Source organism: Nilaparvata lugens, chromosome 12, assembly GCF_014356525.2.
Source record: "Nilaparvata lugens isolate BPH chromosome 12, ASM1435652v1, whole genome shotgun sequence".
In the NCBI taxonomy this organism is placed as follows: domain Eukaryota; kingdom Metazoa; phylum Arthropoda; class Insecta; order Hemiptera; family Delphacidae; genus Nilaparvata; species Nilaparvata lugens.
The window spans coordinates 10,926,210-10,954,014 of record NC_052515.1 but is presented as its reverse complement, the minus strand read 5'-3'; the positions used below and the strand labels follow the sequence as shown (position 1 = coordinate 10,954,014).

At 33.2% G+C, this 27,805-nt stretch overlaps 1 protein-coding gene across 1 annotated transcript; it reads left to right on the top strand.

Moving 5' to 3' along the window:
- The first annotated feature begins 264 nt into the window (after window positions 1-264).
- Window positions 265-3,647, top strand: LOC111051574 (neurobeachin). The gene is made up of 2 exons (XM_022338108.2): window positions 265-559; window positions 1,584-3,647. Exons 1-2 carry the CDS (start codon window positions 401-403, stop codon window positions 1,623-1,625), a joined length of 201 nt encoding a protein of 66 aa, XP_022193800.1. The 5' UTR covers window positions 265-400; the 3' UTR covers window positions 1,626-3,647.
- The last annotated feature ends 24,158 nt before the right edge of the window (window positions 3,648-27,805 follow it).

The window sequence follows — 27,805 nt, the reverse complement described above, 5'->3', positions numbered from 1 at the left end:
AAAATTTGGATTTTAAACCAGTGAGTAGGTTATGTTTGTTATTTGGTGTAGAGACAGAGTTTTGAATTGAAACAAAGGTGCGTTGTTTGAAAATTATTCGAGTTGAGAATTAAACAATTAAGATTAGGAATTGGAATTTATTATGCACCAGATATCAATCAAATGAAAAGTAGTTTCAACTAATAAATCAATTGGATAAATTTTTCTTTGAATCTTGACAGCACCAGCGATTATTGAAGGTTGGTAGGTTGGTACTCCTGAGTCGTCTGTCAGTTTCCAAAATGGCAGATAGTGTTATCTGTTATGTCTCGTGTTGACTAGTGAAGTCCGTGTTTTCATTGATGTGAAGTGTTTGTTCTGATGTTTTCGGTGACAATTTGACGATAATAATATCCGAAATATGTCGGAAATAAAAGCTCCGCCGCACGGCGAACTAAAGCGGCCGGAGGAAGTGGTTAGAATAGCGATGGAAGACAATTTGAAGTTTGGCCTGCTGACAGCGTTTATCAAGGTGGGACAGGTGTCGAACCGGGATCTTGTCAACTCTGTGCTACACTTGGTTAGTAAATTTTATTACATTTTGATAACACTTATCACTAACACAAAATACCTTCAAAAACCAGCACTATACCGTTCAAAAATCAGACGTTATTTGAATCAAAAGTACTGAATTTTAAAACAACCTATCAACTAAATTCAAAATGTTTGCTAAAGCAACCTGTTACCTTACAATTATTATATAATTCAAATTTATATTTCCAATAATAGTAATCAATCCTCAATAATCTAAAGCATAGTTTCCATAAACAATAATCTAAAATTCATTGAAACCTTTCTAACCCCTCTAAGTTAGTGCATTAGTGCATGACTTAGAACTGCTGCTTTGACTTACTCTAACAAGGGATAATTATTATAGGTATTACACATTGTGGTAAACTTAGATTTATTTTCCAATAACAAATTTATATTTAAAACTTGTACTAAAGTAAATTTATTGAATCTAAACATTCTGACGACTTACCGTACATAGGCTACCTATAAACTTAGAGCATTCAATGCTTAGAATTTGTGAATTTTTCTTTCAATAATCAGTAAAAATTATATAAAATATAAACTAAAATACTGAATCATTTTTTCTTATGATTGTAAAATTAAATCCTGCACTAGGCCTAACGTAAAAATAAAAACAATCCAATTAAAACTCTTGAAATTGTTTATTAAAACACCGATTAAGTAGCTAGTTTTAATTGCTACATCAATATTTAGATTTTCACTCTTTAGTTCAAAAGAAAAAATAAATTTGTCAGGGCTCATCTGGAAAACTGGACTTCCCCAGACTAATAGCAATTGATAATGTTGTAACAACCAATACTGTTTCTAGTTACGAGTTTTGGTGGTCCTAACTATAATAGTTCTCAAGTTTCATTTTTTCTACACAAACCACCTAAAAAATCTGCTGCTTATTTTGTCTATATACGTTCAAAAGCATGACAAATTAATTATAATACTTGCTGTCCAATGAGCTTATATTTTCTATTACATTTTCCAATATTATTTTCATATGATTTTTCTTTTTTTTTGAGGATGGTGCCTACATGAGTCCAGGACTTGTGCGTAGATATTGAAAGGAATAGTGATCGATAAATGGACCCACAGTTCTAATTCGATTCCAATACACCGTGATTTGAAAGGACATAGCATAGCCTAGTGTTAGTGACTCTGACTACAAGTGATCACCCGTCTAACGGGCAGACGATGCACTCGTTACGAATGATTCGTCGCACAGCAAGAGTTAAGTGGAAGAGGGGGACTTGAAGGTTCCAAATTCACCCACAGTAGCCTACTTGTGAATTGTAACTGAATAATCATCATTTTATTTATCAAATCAAAATCTTGGTTATAGATTAGAGGGTAGGCCTAATAGGGCCACCACTAAAAATGAACAAATGAAAAATATAAAACGATAATTAGGGAAAATTTTCGGGTTAATTAAGTGGCTGAAATATTAACATGATTGATGATGACTGATTAACATTTTCTATTTGGTTGTGGCAGAGGTAAATTAATAATCTAGGTATCGTTACTCTGTGGTTGTGGTATAATATTTGGATGAATTTTTCTATTATTACTGACCATCTTATATTTTTATAAAATAGTCTGACAGGTTTTGATGGGATACTTAAATTTGATAACTACCACTAATTTTATATGAAAAATGAGATACTAGTTTTGGGTCTGGGATCATTATTTTAGCACCTACTGCACTCACTTTTATAACTGTATTCAATCGCTTGTACACCTTAAATTAATTTATTTCCACTATGCTGTATTATCTATTTTATGTACTGTATTTCTGTTGTAGATTCTGTTAATTATTTTGTAGATTAGTATTTTAAGTAGCCTATTGATTGTATATTTTTGTATCTGTTGTTTTAGTAGGTCTATTACAATCACATACGTTATTTTGTTTGTAGAAACTTGATTTGGAATAATTCTTTTATGTTTTGTTATCGTAGTAGTATTTTTCTCCAATGTTATATTGATGTTACAATTATATTTGCTGTATAAACTTTGAATTAGTTTGGTATTTGTAGTACAAACTCTCTAAAATGTTGGAGTTTCATTTTCTCTAATATGTTGAAGTTTTTTCTCTATTATCTCTTACTATTTTATCTGAAAATAAAGGCAGTCATTCTATTCTATCTCTCCAAGTATTGGAGTTTTTTTTATAAATGAGCTGTTACAATTATTTGTAATGATGATTCCAAATTTTTCCATTGATCATAATAAATATCATCAATGAACACAACCTAAAGCAGAATATCATAATGTTCATATTGTAGGGTATCTTATACCAAGCCCAATAATTCATGTTATTGATAAATACTAGGCTCAACCCAAAGCTGTTAATAATTACTGGATAATTCATCATAAATGAGTTTATTTATATAGTCTCCACTGGGAGCTTTTGAACTTACTGTAGGTGGTTACAAAAATAATTGATTTAGTTACGGAATTTTCTTGGTGCAATTAAATTCATTCATAATATTATGAGACGCGTGTTAGTTACAATATTATTATTGACCTAGTCAATAATAATTAGTAACCTATTTAATTCATTATCACTTCCCAAGTTGATAAGAGATGGTGAGTCAGTTTGTTTACAAACAAAATTCTATCTCTTGTTATCTCTCGAATTCTTTTCTCACTAATTCATTCATCTTTGTTGACTTTGTTTTTATACATACCTTTATCATTTTATTTATTTCTCTTTCTTCTTTATTCTTGTAATATGCGTCATTTTTGACTACGTGTTAGATCATTTTATTCTATTGTCTGCTAATTCTTACCATTTTATACTGATATAATCACAATGTGAATATTGTGGATAGGGGAAGCTAGTTAGCAATACTAATTGGAAAACTATATCATTGTATGAACATTTTGAATTCACATTTTTTCATAATTCTGTCCCGAAGTCATTTATTTGTATCTTTGAATTTTGTTCAATGTTATTATGTATTTTATTTATTTAAAGGGCGACATTGCTTTGACTACAAATATTATTGAAAATTATCTACCTGTGTTCAGGTTTTAAATCGTTGTGAATGTTATGAATAGAGAATATATTAATACTTGAACGATTATTCTAGTGTCTCATTTAAAAAAAAATAGTTGAGATTGCAGTTTTAAAATTTGCATAGAATGCGACACGCTCCAAGTGTCTGGAACTGAGGTGAATAAACTTCAGTACAGATTTTTAAATTGAATTCAATTTTGATTACTTCTTCTTGTACTCTACAAGAACAAATTTTGTCTCAGAAATTATTAGCTTGTCAGATAGAATAGTGGATTGCAATATTCAGCTGCTTCAGAATATGCTAAAAGTGAAGGAAAAATAGACGTTGAAGGTTACTGGCAATAGTTACTGGATAGCGTTTTTCATTATGTCATTTATAATTTAAAAATGCATTTGACAAAATAGTAATTAATGGAAAGTTATAAGCCGTCAGTAGCTTGCAGTCTTTATTTTCTCTGTCTATTAATTAACAGTTTTAAATTGAGTGAATTAAATATTTCCAAGAAATGAAAATACATCTGCAGATACAATAGAAGAGTGTGTCCCTCACAAAAACACATTCCGTATGTGAGGAATAATAATTTACGAATTATAGGCATGATATCATATTTTTTATGAAAGAAGAAATAGATATTTATGATAATAATAATGAAATCATTACACACATCGTTATTAACAGTTTCTATCACAAAACTGAAGGTAAAAATCTTTTATTCTTAAGCTAGTTTGACACCAAAGTTATAAACAAAATGTTAATAACATAATCCTTATAGATTCTATTAGATTGAACGGAACTTGACAAACACATATATGTTCATCATGTGTATGATGAGTTATGTTCAATCTAATAGAATCTATAAGGATTAAGTTATTAACATTTCGGTGTAAACGCAGCTTTAGACTGGGTTGCAAAAAATCCTGTTAAAATTCAACCGTGATTAAATGCCTCGAAAACCAATCAGGGAAGCCTAATTTTCAAAAAAGGCTCTTCTCATTGGTGCTTGTAGCACTTTATAATTATTACTATTTAACAGGCTTCTGTGCAACCAGGCCTTTGGCTTATTCTATTTATTTTCGACTTCATAATTTTTTGTAGGTTGCACTAACCGGGGTCAAATATCTTAGTCAGCTGATCGTACCCACTTAGAATGGGCTGATCCTTGATCAAAATTTATCTCGATTAGTGCAACCGTAGAGTAAAGGAAACTATATAAGGATTATTTCTGTCATCTCTGGTGCAAAACAGCATCAATAAAGAGTATCATACTCTCTCCTTCAATTAAATTAAACGTTCTCTTCTTATCTATAAACAATAATAATTAGGCTCAATAAATCTGTACTTTTTACACCTGCAAATTACGAGGTTGAGTGGTAGAAAGGACTTAGAAGTCCTAACTCCGCCTAATAAAGATATTTTTCATTTTCATTCTGTGGATGTTTCCCATGTGAGCCCTAGGCTTGAGTTATGCTTAACTTCAAGCTTGCTTTCTATGACACTTATTAAAAATTAACAATTAAATTGATATTATATATGTAGATTCAATGGTCTATTAGATTCAATAAATGTCCTACAAACCGGGCCTCAATGATGAGGTAATATGCACCTATACAGTTTAGGTGAAATCCAAAGCACCGTGAATTGATTATGAAGCTCATAACTGTCCATTAGCGGAGCTGGCTTCAAGCTGCCACCCTTCCAACATGAGAACTGAGAGTACGTTGCAGTCATTCATGCTATATATCTGGTTATTCATTTATTCATTCAACAATAACAAAAACACAATCATAAAATGGTTGGAAATTGAAAAAGAGGCTTGAAGCCTGTTTATTATATATATTCATTTATGTATTATTTTCATTAAAGTTATTAAATTTATAAAAGTATCTAATGGGGTACTATTTTAAATTTTCCGAGAGTAAGTAACTTACTTCATTACTTGTGAAGTTTGGACACGCTTCGAGACACTGAGCTCCATGTTCAGCGTTTATTTACTACTTTTATACAATTTTCAATTTTTTCATCCATTTATTGGTTCAAGATACACAACTATCCATTAAAATATTCAGTTGTTTATTTAATAATCCAAGAGTATCAAAGTACTTCCTACACGTTGAAAATGGTGCCCTCTGCCTAGAAACGCGTCCAGACTCAACAAGTAGGGTAAGTAATGTGCAGATTTGTGTAGGAGTAAAAGTATAGTGACTCTTTAGAAATTAGACTAACAGTTGATTTAGAAATTACATCAACATAACGTTTTTGAAATTAGATCAACAGTTGAAGTTAGGATGAAAACCTCAGAAGAAACTGAAAGTATTTGGCTCTGACTATGAGTAAACCACTTCCATATGTGTTACTAATAGGTATATAACATTCATATTACATATTCAATTATATCCTAAAATTCTTTAAATATAGAAATTAAATCAACATACAGTTTTTGAAATTAGATCAACAGTTGAAGTTAGAATGAAAACCTTAGGAGAAACTAAAACCTTAGAGGAAACTAGAAGTATTTGGCTAAGACTATGAGTAAACCACTTCCATAGGTGTAAGTAATAGGTACATAACATTCATATCCAATTATATCCTTCAATTCATTATAATGAATGGGGGAGAAACTGTTCCTCCCCCCAAATTCTGATACCTATACTGGTCCAAAAAGTTGGATAATATGCTTCTTTTACTCTTTAAATTAGTGTCTAATTTTCATTGCAAACGAGTAATAATGAATTTGAATGAATTAAAAACCAAATTGAATATAAGTTTTGTGTAAAAGCTTTATTTGACTTAATATTTACTTTTTTTTTGGTTTTCAATTGATTTCTATTCTATAAACTTTGCACTGCGTAAGCACTTGAAACTTGAAAACACTGATCTAATTAGATTGTATGGTAAGAGATGTGTTATTTCTCCATAATTGAAAGAATGAGACGTTGATGTTGTCTTATAGTGGTATAGTGGTTGAATATAGTAGCTAGTGGTATTGACATCATCAACGTCTATTTCTTTCAAACACTGAACTACTTTGAAAAATGTTGAACCAAAAATTAAAAACAAACATATTCACTAGAATCACATACATTACAGAAGCTCATAATACAGAAGGAATATAACGCAGACACTATTTATCTTTCATTATTGAAAGTTAAAGAATATACATACATCATACGCTATAAAAATCAGAGTCAATCTTTCATTATTATTTTTCCTTCCATCAATTTTTCTCCACCTCTCTACTCTATGTGCCGGTTGCACAAAACCCGGTTAAATTTTAACCTTGATTAATATCACGAGAACCAATCAGAGAAGGCCTTTTTTATAAGACGGCTTCTCTGTTTTGTTCTTGTAGAATTAATCACGGTTAAAAATTTAACCGGCCTTTGTGCAACCGGGCCTTTGTCATTTATCATCATTTCCTTCTCCTCCAAAGTCTGTAGAAAACGGAAAACTTTCATTGACCAACCACGTGACGTCGAAATGACGTCATCCAGAGTGAGATCCGCTTCAAAGCAGTGACAGCATTCCTCATGATTACTTCACATCTAAACAATGCTGACAGCTTACAGTGATCTCACCATAGATGAAGCCATTTCACGTACTAGCGATTTATTTACTATGACCCCACTTCTCCGTTGAGATATTTGCCCGATAAAATTGTCTGTCACACGAGGAGACGATGCGTGTTCTATTGTCCTATTCGGGAACAATAATTCGTTCTCATCGTGATGAATGGAACAAAATGATTCGGTCATTCATTTAATAATAATTTATTGTAAATCCTATGATATTAAGCGAGCAATTTCTGTATATCTGTTTATATTTGTATATCTGGTTATTTATGTTCAACAAATCTCGAAAACGGCTCTAACGATTTTCACGAAATTTGGAACATAGTAGGTTTATGATATAAAAATTCGATTGCACTAGGTCTCATCCTTGGGAAAACTCGCTGAACGACATTAAAAGGATAATTCATCCTTGGCTGAAACAGCTGAGACTTTCGTCGTCTGTGGATAGTAAAAAGTGAGCGAGTGATTCTGCTGTGGAAAGCCAAATATCGCATCCCCGAAATTCATAAGCTGAGAAATAGCCAGCTGTAAAATATAAACACGAACATTTTAGAGAATTGTGTTCTGTTTATCAATAAATAAAAATAACGTGCGAAGCTCGGTGCCCCGATATTTATTATGAAGGGAACAACAGGGAAATCCCGAAACTGATATTTCTATTAGAATTACCGGACTAAAAAGTAGGTTATGTTTTATCACTTCTCAAATTCTGGTCCAAAAAATCACAAAATATTTTTTCAAATTTAGATTGGTTTAAAAATAATTAATTTACTGCAATTGCTCTCTTCATTGAGATACATGCTCGATGAAGTATTAATAAGAAAATAAATTGTTCTGGCTGATGTCCTATAATAATATTAAAGTGACCTAGGGTTAGATAATTAAAGTAATGAACAAATCATCATCATATTCATTGTTTATATGTTATTTCAAGTGTACTGTATTGCACTAATTATTCTAGACAAAAAAGTCATTCAAGAACTCAATACTTATATTCAATCCCTATTATCAATGAAGTACACTACTTAATTTTGAGGAACAACGATGCAACCAATTAACGACTATCTTGCCTATAAAATTAATGTTAACTTAGAACATATCAAAGAATAGAGGAGAAAGAATCGCAGAAGAATAAGAAGATGAAGGTAGAATATGCAGATGAAGATAGTGACGAACAGGAAAGTATAGAGTTTGGCCTAGCTGAAAAATAGGAATATAGATATAAGAAGCCTGGTGTCCCACAAAAAGTGTAACAGCCCCGAAGACAATAGATTCAACATGAAACTTTTAACAAAAATGTTCAGTAAAATTTTCTTACATCGACCTTAGTTTTCAAGATATATCGATTTTTCGATATTTTTTAAGAACGTCAATAAGTAGGAGCCTATTACTCAAAATCCAATTCTAAGGAAATGGTTAGGAAGAGGAAGAAATTCACAATAAGTTTCTTTCATACAATGATTTCCTTTGTTTGACGTTTTTGAACTTTTTATGAGCGCTCAAACTGTATGAAATTTACCTTTGAACTCGACAAATAAATATTTTCACCTTTGAACGCTCATAAAAAGTTCAAAAACGTCAAACAAAGGAAAAAATTGAATGAGTCTTATTGAAAATTCCTTCCTCTTTCCAATCATATTCTTTAAATTAGATTTTGAGCGATTAGATTTCTAGTTATTGACGTTTTTGAAAAATATCGAAAAATCGACATATATTGAAAACTAAGGTCGATATAAGAAAATGTTACTATACATTTTTTATTGCGAATTCCATGTAGAATCTATGGTCTTCAGCTGTTACACCTTTCGTGACACACTCTGTATAAAAAACATAATAATATAGTTTTTCAACTACAAAATAGGTAGCCTATTCAGAAATATTTACTATTTTATAATGCTAGTTTGTACCGTAGAGAAGACATTACATAATTTAATTAATAATGTGAACAAATTACATGATTCAATTTATTTCTATCACATGATCTCTACTTTCATTATTCGTCTATGGTTTGAAAGAACAAACTTTCATATTGAGCCGAAAACTTGAAAAGTTCAAATACCAATAAACGTTTCAAATTCATGCAATATTCAAATCTGCCCGTGATCCTTTTTGTGTCCAAAACAACAACGAAAGTGTTGGGAAAAAGTGAGGTGTGAAGGAAAGCGAGGGGGAAAATAGAAAAATCGGATGAAAGAGAGAGGAAACAAACTATCAAAACACAATAACGTTTTTGTATGACATTCCTCTTGGCTCTTGCAACCAGCCATCAATAAAAAAGCTTGTTTTTTGAATCACAAACAATTAAATGGCACTGTTCACATCGAGTTCTGGGCGTTGTTTTGGGTGCCGAGGTTGTGTGTGGGAAAGAGAGAGAGGGTGAAACGGAGAGAGTGATAGATTTATTGGACATTTGTTAGCAGTCACCAAAAAAAAAACGATTTGTAGAAATGGAAAGTTTCAATTCTGTTTTTGTTGTACCAACATTTATTGTCACACTCGTACGCTCGTATTAGAATGAAGGGTCACTATTCATTGTCATTGATTTCAAAAAAGATTTGACATAGGTTAGGTGAAAAAATTTGAGATCGGCTTTATATTTCATAAACAGAGGTGATTTAGCTGTAGTAGTGACTGAGGATCTTATTAAATTGAGATACTACTTTTTGTAACTCAGATCCTTAATCACTTTTTACCGTCACAAATTATCTTTGTAAACAAATCATTAAGCTGTTTCCTTAATTTTTTCCCTCTCTGTAACTTATAGAAAAAAAAAGATTTCGACGTTCATAAAAAAGGGAAAAATACTGTAGGTTTAAAATACTGTAGGCATTAGGAGAAGGAATTGTGGAAATGGCTAGTCTTACTTCTTTAAATAATTACCGAAATGCATGGGTCTAGTTGCACAAAAGCATGTTAAATTTTAACCGTGTTTAATTACCACGAGGACCAATCAGAGAAGCCTTCTTTCTAAAATAGCTAGCAGCCGTACCTTGCCAGTCTTTTACTACTGGTTTGTTGTATAAGAATGGAATTATGCATTACGAAAATGGAAAGTTCTACTACTGTTTATTATTGTAATGGATATTTTTTCTACTGTTTTTGTTGTACAGTGGTAATAATCACACTCTTCAAGGAGAAGAAATTATAAACTTTGTCTTCATTGAAGTATTTATGAATCGTTTTTACAATCATAATAAAATAATCTAGTTCATCACGTTGAAAGCCTTTCAAAGTAATTTATGGGAAGAAATGAATTTTATAAGGATAAAGTAGTATTTGATCTCATGAATGAAGGAGAGGTGTAAAGAAGGTAGGCTACATGGTGCGTTTCGAATGATTTGATAAAATAATTTTTTGAGACCTAGAGCACAATGTAATGAACAACGTTTTTCTTTTTTTCTGTGCCTAAAGGCATCTCCACACGCAACGGTAGATCCTGCCTCAAGTCAAATCCCAATGTGAGGATGGAGAAATCTGTGTAGATTTTCCAGAAAAAAGGTTGAGATATTCTTTGAGGCCGAGCATTTTTGAGGTTGAGGTAGGCCTTTCGGATTGATCGTTGCGTGTGGAGACGCCATTATACAACATGCTAAATAATTTGTAGTTGACCTGATAATCTCAAAATCCTTTCACGCTATGAGACATAATCGGCTTGTTTTATTTGTCAATGTGTAGGTGCTGTTGTGGTAGGTAGGTATCAATATTCCTTAAAAATCAACTCCGAGCTATGAAAAATACTTAATAACTAGAAAATTAGAGAAATTATAGTTTCCGGTTGTAAGTCTAGTTACACACACATAGATTTTTGGACGTACGATTTTTACCGTCCGTCCTTATAAATTCTACAGATGGGAGCTACTAGGATATTGCATTTTCAAATGCTAATGAATTAATAAATATTATTAAACGAAAATTCAAATTAAATGCTGTATATCACCCGGAAGACTTCAGCTACTGCAAATATTGACAACAGGGTAAACAGCTATAGTGAGGTCCACGTTATAATGACAGTATTTGATTAACTTTGATATTGCTATCCTTGTCTATCATTGACTCGAGGTGGAAGGCTGTCATTGGCCGAGACAAGACACGCCCATTGTGGGAGGAGCATTCACAATGTTTATCCATGGCTCTCAGCTCTAGCTTCTCCCACAATGGGAGTGTCTTGTTCCGGCCAATGACAACCTTTGCCCTGTAGTGAGATTCTTGTTATTAAGTCAGTGAAAATGATATGACGGCATAGTTGCCAGTTTCCTTTTCCATTGTCTTATATAGTAGATAGATGTGATTCATGTCATCGCGATATATCTGATAATATATTTTTTTCTTTATTGTCTTCTATAATAGATAGCTGTGATTCAAGTCATCGCGATATATCTGATAATATTATTTTTTGATTCGTGTTAATAATGATCAATTATATCTCAAATATGATTATTACATCCACTAATATATTTTACAATATAATTTATGATGATTTAATAATAAGTTGTCTAATCTGGATTAAATTATTCTGGTAGTTCATTATTTCTACAAAGCTTGCAAACAATTTGTCAACGCAGCTAGAAAAGGATGGAGCTATTATATCTGCTTTGTCAACCGGCAGATAAAAATAGTAAATCGATGTTGATCTCTTGCTTATTTTGTAACGTAAATCTTACAATATTGAAACTGAAGCGACTTGAATCATTTTCACTTGATTATATATAATTTGTTCAACTTTTACAGTACAAACGATTCAATATTGAGATGAATCACTAGGAAGTAAATTAATATACAGTACTCGAACAAACGTTTACAAGATGAGCTTATGTTGATTCAACATGCTTGACTTTTGAATTGAACTTGAAACTTGAAGGTACAACATGCTTGACTTTTGAATTGAACTTGAATCTTGAAGGTACAATCCAACCTACAAATTGGAAAATGAGATTAAAACAGTTGTCAGTCAGTCCAGAATGTAAGAAAACAACTAAATAAAAAAGTATGATGCAGAAGAAAATATGAATAAGAGAACCTTCAGAACTATTATATTTTCTACTTCATTATTATATACTTCCGAGGTTATGAAAAAGACTTGAATTCAATTCACCTTAACTTCAAGTTCGCAAAATACATTCATTTCACAAAAAACCTCAAAATCGCTCATTTCACTCAAAAAATTTGGATTCAAGGAAACTTGACCAATGTAAACCCTACTTATCCCTCAATAACTCAATTTTAACTCACGGTTTTCATAAAGTTCTCTCAGGGTTTACGCAGTGTAAACCCAGATAACCCACTCAACTTTGCGACTTGGACTTATCCACTGAATATTCCCGTCCTGATTTGCTTGTTAAGTATATCCTGGGGTGGTGAGAATCACTTCATAACTGTCAGCGTTGGTTGAATGGGAAATATTGATGCTATTTCCAAGGAATGCTGCCAGTTGAAAATGAATTCTATCAGAGAGCTGTTTCTGAAAGAGAAGGAGAGAGAGAGAGTGAGAGAGGGTGGGCGGGAGCTAGAAAGAGGATGAGCAGGAGTGAGATTCCTGTAGTGAGGTCCACGTTATAGTATGACAGTGGAGAAAGATAGGAGAACAACGTTGCCGAACCTCTGTCTTGCCAATGCCTTCTATAGACGGTAGCTGATACAGGTTTATTAATGTAATATTAACTGTTCATTCTCGTTTAAAATAATCAATTATATTCTATTAAGCAATAAATTATATTTTTTCAATAATTTCATAATGAATTTTCATAATTAAGATTAAATATTTTAAATTAACTATTAATTCCACATTGTTAAAGGACGATCTGCCAACAGAGCAAAGCGAGAAAGAGATAGCGTTATCCTCTTTGTTGAATGATAAACAAGGATAGCAATACCATTGCTAATCAAACACTGCCATTATAACGTGAACCTCACTATAGTTTGTTTTACATGTAGCTAATAAAGATCCTCCACATTTGAGACACTATGAATATCGTCCTGTGTGTGCAACAGAGAGACAGTGAGATAAAAAGGAGGAGTGTGTGTGTGTGTGTGTTAGAGAGAGAGAAGGAGGGAGAGTGATAGAGGGATGGGTTCAGAGAGAGAGAATGAGATACTTTTAGTTTGTTTTGCATGTAGCTAATAAAGGTCTTCCACATTTGAGACACTTTCTATATACATCGTCCTGTGTGTGTCAGAGAGATAGTGAGATATGAAGAGAAAGAGAGAGAGTGTTAGAGAGATGATTGAGAGAAATAAAGGGATGTTTTCAGAGAAAGATAAAGAATTAGATTCTTAGTTTTTTTTTGAATGTAGCTATCAAAGATTCTCCACATTTAAGACACTCTCTATATACATCATCCTGTGTGTGTCATAGAGACTGTTAGAGAGGAGAGAGTGAGTGTTTGCTAGAGAGAGAAGGAGTGAGAGAGGTAGAGGGAAGGGTTCAGAGAGAGAGAGAGAATGAGATTCTTAGTTTGTTTTACATGTAGCTAATAGAGATCCTCCACATTTAAGACACTCTGTATATACATCGTCCTGTGTGTGCGACAGAAAGACATTGAGAGAGGAAGAGAGAGTGATAGAGGGATGTGTTCAGAGAGTGTGTAAGAGAGAAGAGACATGGTTAGTTTGAATGGGAGAGAGTGAGAGGGGCTGTGGTGTATGTAAATGCATGTTTTAGTGTGTATTTAGCATGGAATCTGTTGTTTTAGCACATCTTGCTGTCTGTATTCAACACAATAATGCTTTAGTGGTGTCTCTGTTTATTCTATTCTGTATTGTTCTATTCAGTTGTGTTTGAATATTGTTGGGTTAATCATTGTGTTTGTATTGTGAGCTTTGTGTTGTCTTTGATTAGTTATTAATATTTAGTTTGTGTTGATGTTTGGAGGCAGAGCCGTTGTTGTCTATTGTAGCATGCATTCAATATGCTAAATTTGGTACAGTATTGTTTTGAATTCATGAATTCTGAAGTAAGGATGAGACCATATTAGGCGTTCCTCCAGGCGTCAACCCAATTAGCAAATCGGAGAGATTCCTGACCTGCTGACTCTGAAAACGCCTGAAAATCAAATCAAATTTATTATGTCAAATTGAAAACAATTCAATGAAGACTATGGATCATAAAAATAATAGACAAGCAAGAAATACATAATAATATTCCAATAACACATAAACTCTTAAATTAAAAATAGCTTGTTTTTGAATGAAAAAGACTAAGAAATTGTCAGAAAACCACAGATTTATTTCTAAGTATCAATAAACTTGTGGTTTTTTGACAATTGCTTAGTCTTTTTCATTCAATATGAATAATTACCACAATATCAACTTCTCAACTACACAAGAAATAACTTGTTTTCTTTATGACAAAGCCAGCAAAACCTAGGTTTGTGCGCTGGCCTACCTAGGTTTTACTAGCTTTGTCAGAAAGAAAAAACGCCTTATCTACTTTCTCTTGCTGAAGATTCACTTCGAACTGTGAGCATTGGTTTAATATTATTCTTGAACTAATTCATTCTCATACATTCATATGATATTGAGCATTGGAGTTATTCATAAGAAATGTTCATAATTTGAAGTTGATCTCTATATACTTCACTTTATGCTCGAATGAGAAGCATTTATGTTATTCATAAGAAATTCTGACGAATGTCATGAGGTCCATTATAACGAGGACCTCACTATAATAGAAGTCGAGCAACTGGTATAAAATTATCGGTGAGATGGGTTTTCGGTCAATTGGTTGTCGGCTCAGTGGTGAGTCACCTCCGGGATTCCTGACTGGAATACAAAGTCACTTGGAAATTCGTGAATTTCATAACTCGTAAAACCGATGAAAAATCTGATAGATGGGAAGAGATGGAGGTATGATAGGATGGAGTTGAATGAGAAGGAGGTGGAGGAGGTAGACGAGAGAGGAGGAGGAAGGGAGAGGAGAAAGAGAGAGGAAGAGAGAGGGAGAGGATGTTCACGAAGAGAGGAGGTGTGGGAAGGTAAGACGTAAAGGAAAAGTAGGAGAAGGTAGGACGAAGTCAAGGAGAAAGAGTAGGTGGTGGAGGAGGAGGAGGAGGAGGAGGATGGCAATAATAGATGGTGGAGAAGTCCTCTCGGTAGGTGGGAAGTCAAATAATGAGATTGAGGTTATGAACTATTCAGGGAATACTATACGCCAATGGCAACCGAATAGGGAATGAGGGTGCTTCAAAGGGATGAGCTGGGACAAGACAAAGAAGGAGAAGATGTAGTATAAGAAGATTAAGAATAAGACGAAGAAGAACAAGTAGAAGACGCCGAAGAAGAAGAAGAACAAGTAGAAGACGCTGAAGAAGAAGAAGTAGAAGAAGAAGTAGATGACGCTGAAGAAGAAGAACAAGTAGAAGACGCTGAAGAAGAAGTAGAAGAAGAACAAGTAGAAGACGAAGAATAAGAAGTAGTATAAGACGAAGAAGAAGAAGAAAGAGATGTAGTATAAGACGATTTAGAAGAAGAAGAAGAAGAAGAAGAAGATGCAGAAGAAGGTTTAGAAGAAGATGAAGAAGAAGATGTAGATGAAGAAGAAGAAGAATATGTAGAAAAAGAAGGATAAGAAGAAGAAGAAGAAGAGGATGAAGAGGGAGAGGAAGAAGAAGAAGAAGACGTAGTAGAAGAATGAGAATGAGGAGCAGCAGAAGATATGAGAATGGAGCAGGTCAATTGTCTGTTAAATTCCTTAGTGAGGGGATCAAGGAATAAGTGGTGGGGGAGATTGTGGTTTCGTTGAAAATGATGATGATTTTCATGATGATGATGTGAAGATTTAGTAGAGTAGTTTGTTGCTGAGAATCATGAAAATTTGATGATTACTGAGCTTCAAGAGAAGAGATTGTCATGGAGGTTTATTTATAAGAATACTGAGCTAGCAAACTACTAGTGATTTTTTCAATAGTTACTTCTCATCATTTGTATTAAAAGATTAAAAAGAATTGAAAAATTGTATTAAGAGGATTACAAATTTATTTCAGAGATGAACTTTTTAATTAAACGTTGTACTATAGAGAAAATATCTCGAAAATATGCAATTTTTTCTCAGTGGTTCTACTTAATTTGAAAACTATGCTCGAAAAACTAACAGGGACTTGATAGAGTAGACAGATATAAATAACATATAAAATTGATTGTTTAGCTGATATTAAAATGCATACTATACTCAATGCATTGAAATATGCCTATAACAATCCTCGTTAAATTAAGAATCTATACAAAATTTCAAGTTAATCTGTCGAGTAGTTCAGACGTGATGATGCGTCATTCTTTAAAGTTTCGTCTCTCGTACGTGTATAAGCCAATTCTTTTCTTTATTATATTATAGATACCAGTTTGACTAGAAAATTTGAATGAGAGCAACGTGATATTTATTTATTCAGTGTTTCCTTACAATTGAAAGCTGATTGTGGTTTCATTTTGCTTTCAAGCAATATTCAACAGAATTTTCCATTAGGAGATTATCTTTTCTCATTTTATTTATTCCTGAACTACTGCAATAATCACTAAAGGATAGTATATTATCCTTATATCATTTACTGTGGAATATCATATGCTATATACCTCCCTTTATTGATTGATTCATACAATAAGTACATCATCAAAATGATAGGAAGAGAAAAAATAAGGTAACCTTGTGCAATTCCTCTCCCAAATTTAGGAGGTTACACATAGTCCAAAGTAGGTTAAGTCTTGTAGTTGTTCACTTCACAAAATTTTCAATCCTTGATTATTTTCACAAAGTAGATTTTAAAATTTAGAGAAGAAATAAGGTAACCTTGTGCAATTCCTCTCCCAAATTTAGGAGGTTACACATAGTCCGAAGTAGGTTAATTCTTGTAGTTGTTCACTTCACAAAATTTTCAATCCTTGATTATTTTCACAAAGTAGATTTTAAAATTTAGAGAAGAAATAAGGTAACCTTGTGCAATTCCTCTCCCAAATTTAGGAGGTTACACATAGTCCAAAGTAGGTTAATTCTTGTAGTTGTTCACTTCACAAAATTTTCAATCCTTGATTATTTTCACAAAGTAGATTTTAAAATTTAGAGAAGAAATAAGGTAACCTTGTGCAATTCCTCTCCCAAATTTAGGAGGTTACACATAGTCCGAAGTAGGTTAAGTCTTGTAGTTGTTCACTTCACAAAATTTTCAATCCTTGATTATTTTCACAAAGTAGATTTTTAAATTTAGAGAAAAAATAAGGTAACCTTGTGCTATTCCTCTCCCAAATTTAGGAGGTTACACATAGTCCAAAGTAGGTTAATTCTTGTAGTTGTTCACTTCACAAAATTTTCAATCCTTGATTATTTTCACAAAGTAGATTTTAAAATTTAGAGAAGAAATAAGGTAACCTTGTGCAATTCCTCTCCCAAATTTAGGAGGTTACACATAGTCCGAAGTAGGTTAATTCTTGTAGTTGTTCACTTCACACAATTTTCAATCCTTGATTATTTTCACAAAGTAGATTTTAAAATTTAGAGAAGAAATAAGGTAACCTTGTGCAATTCCTCTCCCAAATTTAGGAGGTTACACATAGTCCGAAGTAGGTTAATTCTTGTAGTTGTTCACTTCACAAAATTTTCAATCCTTGATTATTTTCACAAAGTAGATTTTAAAATTTAGAGAAGAAATAAGGTAACCTTGTGCAATTCCTCTCCCAAATTTAGGAGGTTACACATAGTCCAAAGTAGGTTAATTCTTGTAGTTGTTCACTTCACAAAATTTTCAATCCTTGATTATTTTCACAAAGTAGATTTTAAAATTTAGAGAAGAAATAAGGTAACCTTGTGCAATTCCTCTCCCAAATTTAGGAGGTTACACATAGTCCGAAGTAGGTTAATTCTTGTAGTTGTTCACTTCACAAAATTTTCAATCCTTGATTATTTTCACAAAGTAGATTTTAAAATTTAGAGAAGAAATAAGGTAACCTTGTGCAATTCCTCTCCAAATTTAGGAGGTTACACATAGTCCAAAGTAGGTTAATTCTTGTAGTTGTTCACTTCACAAAATTTTCAATCCTTGATTATTTTCACAAAGTAGATTTTAAAATTTAGAGAAGAAATAAGGTAACCTTGTGCAATTCCTCTCCCAAATTTAGGAGGTTACACATAGTCCGAAGTAGGTTAATTCTTGTAGTTGTTCACTTCACAAAATTTTCAATCCTTGATTATTTTCACAAAGTAGATTTTAAAATTTAGAGAAGAAATAAGGTAACCTTGTGCATTCCTCTCCCAAATTTAGGAGGTTACACATAGTCCAAAGTAGGTTAATTCTTGTAGTTGTTCACTTCACAAAATTTTCAATCCTTGATTATTTTCACAAAGTAGATTTTAAAATTAGAGAAGAAATAAGGTAACCTTGTGCAATTCCTCTCCCAAATTTAGGAGGTTACACATAGTCCGAAGTAGGTTAATTCTTGTAGTTGTTCACTTCACAAAATTTTCAATCCTTGATTATTTTCACAAAGTAGATTTTAAAATTTAGAGAAGAAATAAGGTAACCTTGTGCAATTCCTCTCCCAAATTTAGGAGGTTACACATAGTCCGAAGTAGGTTAAGTCTTGTAGTTGTTCACTTCACAAAATTTTCAATCCTTGATTATTTTCACAAAGTAGATTTTAAAATTAGAGAAGAAATAAGGTAACCTTGTGCTATTCCTCTCCCAAATTTAGGAGGTTACACATAGTCCGAAGTAGGTTAATTCTTGTAGTTGTTCACTTCACAAAATTTTCAATCCTTGATTATTTTCACAAAGTAGTTTTTTAAATTTAGATCCAAACATAGAAGAAATAGAGAAACCTTGATAATCACTAGCCATTATAAAATGTATCCATTTAAAATGTAGAGTTATCACAGCCGACACAAAATTCGTAGTTTATTGTCAATTTTTTTCGGGCTTGTGCACTACAAGTTCACGGAGCCATCACAGTTATCATCAGCTTAGTAGAACGTATTAAATACGCTAGTAGCAATTATTATAGCTTGTAATTGGAAGCTCCTGGCGATACAGTTTAGTGATTTTGTGATAAATCAATAATTGTTGACAACTACACGGAATAGAATCAACAGTTGTGACGTCACAGCCACACCGCTATAAACCAATTACACAGGTTGCTGTCTCGATTTGTCGTCAGCTCAATACCATCGGCATCAATTTAAGTGCATTGCAATCAATATTATCAATAATTGACACTCATTATTACTCAGAGACAATAATTGATTCCGTCAGGTGATAACCATTTAAACACGTTGGAAGTGTTCTTATGATTCCAATACACGGTGACAATGAACCACTCTTTTAACTCTGAATAGATGTGGAATAAGTTGAGGCTTGGACAAGATATCCGTCTTGCCAGATTGTGCGAAATTTCAATCATGTAAGGTCATATGACTGAAAATTTTCAATCCTTGATTATTTTCACAAAGTAGATTTTAAAATTAGAGAAGAAATAAGGTAACCTTGTGCTATTCCTCTCCCAAATTTAGGAGGTTACACATAGTACGAAGTAGGTTAAGTCTTGTAGTTGTTCACTTCACAAAATTTTCAATCCTTGATTATTTTCACAAAGTAGATTTTTAAATTTAGATCCAAACATAGAAGAAATAGAGAAACCTTGATAATCACTAGCCATTATAAAATGTATCCATTTAAAATGTAGAGTTATCACAGCCGACACAAAATTCGTAGTTTATTGTCAATTTTTTTCGGGCTTGTGCACTACAAGTTCACGGAGCCATCACAGTTATCATCAGCTTAGTAGAACGTATTAAATACGCTAGTAGCAATTATTGTAGCTTGTAATTGGTCTGAATTGGAAGCTCCTGGCGATACAATTTAGTGATTTTGTGATAAATCAATAATTGTTGACAACTACACGGAATAGAATCAACAGTTGTGACGTCACAGCCACACCGCTATAAACCAATTACACAGGTTGCTCGACACAGGTCTCGATTTGTCGTCAGCTCAATACCATCGGCATCAATTTAAGTGCATTGCAATCAATATTATCAATAATTGACACTCATTATTACTCAGAGACAATAATTGATTCCGTCAGGTGATAACCATTTAAACACGTTGGAAGTGTTCTTATGATTCCAATACACGGTGACAATGAACCACTCTTTTAACTCTGAATAGATGTGGAATAACTTGAGGCTTGGACAAGATATCCGTCTTGCCAGATTGTGCGAAATTTCAATCATGTAAGGTCATATGACTGAATATATTCAATACATTGAATACTGATTATATTTGATAACATTGTCGATTGCAGAGATTTCAAATTGAATATCCTATTATATTAAGCGAGCAATTTCTGTATTTTTATATCTGGTTATTTATCCTATTATATTAAGCGAGCAATTTTTGTATTTTTATAATATCTGGTTATTTATGTTCAACGGATCTTGAAAACAGCTCTAACGATTTTCACGAATTTTGGAATAACTATCCACAGCTGTTTCAGCCATGGATGAATTATCCTTTAAATGTCGTTCAGCGAGTTTTCTCAAGAATGAGACCTAGAGCAATCGAATCTTTATATCATAAACCTACTATGTTCCAAATTTCGTGAAAATCGTTAGAGCCGTTTTCGAGATCCGTTAAACATAAATAACCAGATATAAAAATAATCAGATATATAAATACAGAAATTGCTCGCTTGATATAATAGGATTAGAGTATATCATAATTTTCAAAGTTAAACATTATTTTACAGTTTTAAGTGTTTAGTGAGTGTTATTTTGTTTTTAAATTTGGTTTAAAAACAATATAAATTAGAACTTTTCTGTTTTCAAATTAATGTTTGGACTGAAAATGTGACCTGAATTCAAGTGTATGGAACATATCCTACTTCTTGGAATATTCGTAGTGTATAAATCAAAATTCTGGGAAGAATCAGTTTTGGGCTGTGCCTGTTAGTTCTTCCCCAATAATTTCAAATAATTCTGTTATAATTATAAAATAATATGTGCTTTCATGAAAAGATTGAAATTTCGCACTATTTTGCAACACGAATATTTTCTCCACGTCTTTACTGTCTTGTTTTATTTATAGTATTGACTTGAATCAAGTAGAAGTGCACTAAAATCGATTTGCTGAATTATTACTTTGGGCGGTCACTGTTTTATTTTAAGAGTTAGATTGTCTGGTATATTGATTCAATGTCATCATTATTGTTGGTTGAATGGAAAGAATCGATGTTATTTAAAATGCATAGTCTAAAGTGGAGGAATGTTGTCAGTGCAAAGTGAATCTCACTATAGTTAGTTAGGGTTGGTTTGGAATGATATGTTTGGAATAGAGTATTTATGTTGCTTGAAACTCGCCATCGATGTTTGAAATATGGTACTATTTTCTCTAAATACAATGTTAATGAAGCAGTTTTAAAGCTTGAGGATTGACGTAGTATAAAATAAAGATTTTGGAAGACGGTTGAATACAGAATATGATTTTTATGAACAAATTTCAGTCTAAAATAACTGATTGTATGATATGAGATGTTGTGATATTTCTCCATAATTGAAAGAATAAGAATGATGTTGATATTGTCAATACCACTTTAATTTATTCGAAAATTAATTCTTATTACAGAACTAGGTTTCATGGTAACAACTACCACATCTTCAGCTGAACTGGTAGGTATTACCATGAAACCTGGTTCTGTAATATGAATTAATTTTCGAATAAATTTAAGTGGTATTGACAATATCAACATCTTATTCTTTCAATTCTAAAATAACTGAAAATCAATTGACTAGTACTACACTAGCTCACTAGCTTGACAATATTGTAGCTTAATACTATACTCAATTGACAAAAGACTAGACTAGTCTCAATTACAACATTCTATAGTAAATGTTAAGAACATTTTTAGAAGGAAAGACGTACATCCAGTAATCAAGATGAAATGAAATTGAGATATCCGCAAAAGATCACCAGTCCGCTGAATTTTACAGTTTTAATAGACACAAGTACTCTATGCATATTCTAGTATTCTGTAGTCTATGGAAAAAATACTATTCTAGATGATGCTCTGCTAACTAGTAGTTCTGTGATCAGTAGACCTCGTGCAGTAATAAACCACAGTCTCCTCTAATACTGTTCATCAGAGTAAATTCTGTCCTGTCCTGTCGTGTCAGCGAGATATCTGTATATAAACGACTAATGGCTGTTTGGGTTGCAATGCTAATAATTTTATGTAAACAGCTATATATGCTACTATCATCAAAAGCTTACCGAGTTGAAAGCAGAGAAAAGTCGAGAGAAAATACTATGCTACTTCAAGTTATCAATTGCATGCCTCACTGCATGCAATTAATAGTCCACAGGACTGCTGTTTTTTTAATTAAGTTACATTGAGATATTGAATTTTATGCGTCGTTGTATGCAATTTATAATCCATCCGACAGCTGATTTATGATTAATAATTCTATAGTATAATTTTTACTATAATATTGGCTTATGAAGGAGGCTCTTTTTTCTTTTATATTATCTTTGAAATGGAACATTTTCAACGCGCAATTTAAAAAGGAACCTGTCAAATTTCATGAAAATCTATTGCTGCATTTCGCTGCAAATGCGCAACATATAAACATAAAGAGAAATGCAAAACCGTCGACTTGAATCTTAGACCTCACTTCGCTCGGTCAACTAGAATATTTGGAATGCAGTTCAAGTTTTGTTCTGTATTCTACAAACAACCATGGATCATACGGGAATGAACTCATTTTCACTTTTTCCTGTACTTCAAGCAGATGAATAAACTCAATTCACTGTAAACGAACTGAATTCAGGGTACAAAGTGGAGTTATTCCTACGCAAATGAAATCAGTTCAGTGTAAACGAGCTCGGTAGCGTTGAACAGTTGCAGTAACGTTATTGCAGTGTAAATGAGGCGCTCTACAGAAGATAAAATAACGTTATTTTAGTGTAAACGAACGCACTTTTATAAAAGCGTAGGGGTTAGCTGTAGTGAGAACCACTTGAAACTGTCAGTATTCCTTATGAATGTGATACTTATGCTTCCGGTTGAAATAATACTGACAGAAGTGAATGTGACTGTACACTGTGGTTACACAGAGCAGAGAGATAAGGTTGAGCTGGGTTTGTTTTGGGGGGGGGGGTTAAAAGGGGGGCTGTTTTTGGGGTGTTTTGGGGGTCAGGGTACTTTCATTCATTCATTAGTCAACTACACACACCACTGTCAAAGTCAACATTTTGTTGGGGAGGGAGATTTTGAGATACAGAGTTGGAGAGGGAGTAGGTAGATCGGGTAGAGTTTGTGGGAGAGAGAGGGTGTGATAGAAAGTGTGAGTGAGGGAGAGGGAGAGTGAACGTGTGAGAGGGAGTGGAAGAGAGATATGATCAGAGTGTGAGAGAGTGAAGAGAGGGTTAGTTTGATTGGGACAGAGAGTGTGAGATATTGGATCAGAGATTGTGTGTGAGAGAGAAAAGAGAGGGTTAGTTTGAATGGGACAGAGAGTGAGAGATATTGGATCAGAGAGTGGGTGAGAGAGTAAAGATAGAGTGCGTTTGATTGGGACAGAGTGTGAATGGGAGAGAGTGAGAAAGAGTGAGATTGATTGGATTAGTGAGAGTGTGTGGGAGAGAGAAGAGAGATGGTTAGTTTGAGTGGGAGAAAGTGACAGAGAGAGAGAGAGTTTGTGGGGGATAGCGAGAAAGAGAGAGATAGATTGTATTAAAGAGAGTGTGTGAGAGAGAAGATGGAGAGTTTGAGTGGGAGAGAGTGTGAGGGAAAGAACGATACAATTTTCACCAACTTCTGAGCTTGGACTGACAGAGTGGCTTTATTTGTTGAGTACTCAAATGGGTATATGTTCTTTACTTGTGATGTGACGACGCATTCATGATAAATCGTATGGGACATGCTTTCACTGATTTCAACAGTGATTTTGACTGCTGCATGGGGATGATTCTGTGATGAGTGATGAGATGATTATAATTTTCATTTATTCAATCATTTACAACGTTCAGGAAGACTTCATAGCATACAGCCCAAACGGTTGCTATCCTATACTATTAAACGAGCAATTTCTGTTCAGATGTTTAGATACTTAGATGTCTAGATTTTTTTTGTGTTTATATGTGTATATGTATGTGACCGGATCTCAAAAACGGCTCTAACGATTCTCACGAAATTTGAAACAAAGTAGATTATTATATGAAGATTCGATTGCACTAGATCTCAACCCTGGCTGGGATAACTCGCTGAAGGACATTAAAAAGTTATATGTATATCTAGAGTGAAAAGTACGACTTTTTCTCCCTGTGGGAAAAAGTTTGAAGCCCGAGGCGAAGCCGAGGGCAGCAATTCTCCTGAGGGAGAAAAAGTATTTTTCGTTCATGATGTACACAACATTTTTCCTCCATCTACATTTTTTTATAGAAACTGCAAATAAAATCATTCTAATAACTTACGTATTGGTGACAATGATTCCTAACAACATAACCTAAATCTAAAACCTAAAAACCGGTCGTCTGATTGGCACTGCCGATTGCGCTATCTATCGGCAAAAGTTGTAACAATTATATCAGCTGGGTAGCTACCAAAAATGGCTGACTCCAAATCACGCGGTTCAGATTTGAATTGCAGATCAAAAATATTTGTTGGCTGGTATTTTGAATAGAATAAAATATTTTCAAAATTGTATAAATTTTTATCGTCTACTAATATTAAGAATATAATAATTATCATACAAACATATATTTCATGAGTTGATCAAATTTCTGGTTGTGGTATTGAATTCAGTTGACTCAATGACAGACACCTCTATTATGCTTTCTCATCTGAGCTTAGACCTTCTAACCTATTACAATGTAAGTTTCAAAATAGAGATGCTCCCCATGATATTTAAATGGAGTCACTTTCCTCCCTAGGGAACCTAGATTTTGATTTGGACTGTGGTATCAATTTGAAAAATGACAGTTCTGGGCATAAGCCTGTTGTGGCTTCTCATATAACTGTAGAAATAATTGTACGACTGAGAAAATGTATAAATAAATATAAACTATAAATTCAATCTTTCGTTACAAATTTTCTATGATTTTACACTCCAGAGCAAAGCTCGGTCCATCGATATTTCTAATTTATATGATAGTTTGTTAATTGTTATAAGGTCTGTTTGCACAGAGTCAATCGAAAAAAAAACTGGTTGAAGGATATGTTGAAAGCATGGTGATGATGATGATTAGGATAAAAATTATGAAATTGAGGAAGATGAGTAGAGTAAGAAGAAGGGGAATACAAAGAGAAGAGGAGAATGATAAATTTTGAGTGAATCTGGATAACCGAATTTGTTTAACGAGAAAATGTTCAAAGGGAATATTTTGAATTCTGAAATACTGAAGAATTCATAATTCTAAAAGTGTAAAAAACTAGGAGATTGCTAGGATAAATAATTGCTAGGCTTAAAATTAATTTATATGAAAGTTTCCTGAAAACGGTTGGACAATGTTTGGCGATTCTCATCATTACGAGAGATAATTACAAAAAATAATTATATTTAAGTAGAGTGACAAGGTCAGCTCAACGAATCAATTTTTCATTTGCAGTTCCATTTCGACTTTTGAAAGTACATTGCATACTGGACCAGGGCCCGCATGTACCATTGATTTATCAATTGATCTGATTAATTTGATAAATTGCGGATCAAAGTGCTCGTCTTATAAAAATCATAATAATCATCTAATCCTAGTCATATAAATCCAATAGCATGTTCAGCTATTTAGCTATTGGAAATATACAGCATGCTTAGAACTACAATTGATATATTTCATACGAGCAGGTAACCCGTTATCCGCAATGGTTCAATTGAAAACTTGACCTACTGAAATCTTAAAAGATTTGAAATAGGCTTAGAACCATCCTCGGTAAATTAAGAATCTATATGCAAAATTTGAAGTTAGTCAGTACAGCAGTTCAGACGTGATGATGCGTCATTCGTGAATTTTCTATCCCGTACGTGTATTAGCCAATTCTTCTCTTTATTATATTATAGACCAGGAGGTAACCCGTGCTCCGCAAGGGTCTGTTTTAAAACTTGACAAACTGAAAAATTAACGTAATGGAATTTTCAAGAATTAAAAATAGGCCTATAACTATCCTCGGTAAATTAAGAGTCTATATGCATAATTTAAGGTTAATATTAGTCCAGTAGTTCAGACGTGAAGATGCGTCAAAAATAATTTTTTCTACAACTGCGCGTAATACAAGAATTTACATACTCAATTCTTCTCCTAAAACAGCTTATTTCTGAGGAGAATCTAGTTTTTCGCTCTCTAACCATATGCGCATGCGCAGTAGATTTTCTTTACGCTCGCTAATCATTCGCGCATGTGCAGTAGATTTTCTTCACGCTCGCTAATCATTCGCGCATGCGCAGAAGAGTTTCTTCATGCTCGCTAATCAGATGTTGATAAGCAGCTCGCCAAAAGTAGGTCAGATCTTAACCTAAAAAGTCGGTAATTGAGAATTGTACCGGACTACCGGTTCTGCAGCCATAATGGATATCAGTGTAGACGAATTATTATTAACTCCGCCAGATATAAGTAATTTAACAGGTTTGGGCAGTTGTAGAAAAATGTTGCATGTAATTCGCGCGTAATGCTTCTTTATGATTAAAGCATAATTTCCCTCTAGCTGATGACATAAATTATAATCTTGTGATCTCCAAAATAACATAAATTCAATAGAAACTAAAATTATTGGAAAGGCACTGCATGATTGGAACTACAACAGATTATATTTCATATTTTCTCTACAACATGTCAATAAATAAAAAATAAGATTGCAAAAATAAAGTTTTGACAAACATCGCCCACACATGGGGTTCATTTCAAGATGGAGGAGCAGAGTTGGGTTCGGTGGAAAAAGCGTAGGATATCACCATGGCAACTCCAACCCAAACCAATTACAAGATGGTTTCAGTACTTTCAAATCGGATTACATTTAAAAACAAACATAGCTCGCTGAGAAACTCGAATCTACTTCTTCTTCTTCTTGTTTATCCTCTTATCATTTCTCATTTATCTACTTTTTCCACTTTCTTTTTCTCCTATAACTTTTTTTGTTCTTCTTCATCGTTTTCTATTTCTTGTTCTTCATTTCATTCGTCTTGGTCTTTTCCTTCTTCTTTTTCTTCATCATCAACATCATAATCTTCTTCTTCTTCTACTTCATCATCATCATCATCATCATCATAATCATCATCATCTTCTTCTTCTTCTTCTCCTTCTTCTTCGTCTCCTTCTTCTCCTTCTTCTTTTTTCTTGCAACTGTTATTCTCCTTCTCATTCTATTTTCCTTCTCATCACTCTTTTCTCGTACATCCATCATCTCATTTCTCTCTTCATCTCATCCATATTTCTCTGCTCTGCGTTTTTTTCTGTTTTCCTTTCCCACCTTCTCCTTCCACCTCCTCCTTCTTCTTGATCTTCCTTCTCATTCTCTTCTATTCTCTTCAACTTCTCTGTTTTATTCCTCTTCTTCTTCCTCTCTTTATCTCTTCATTATTTTTCTTTATCTACTCTGCTTTTGTCTTTATTTCTACTTGTTTCTTTTCTTCCTCTTCTTCTCTCACTTACTCCTTTCTCCTTTTTTCCTCCTCTTCTGCTCTGTATTTTCTCCTTC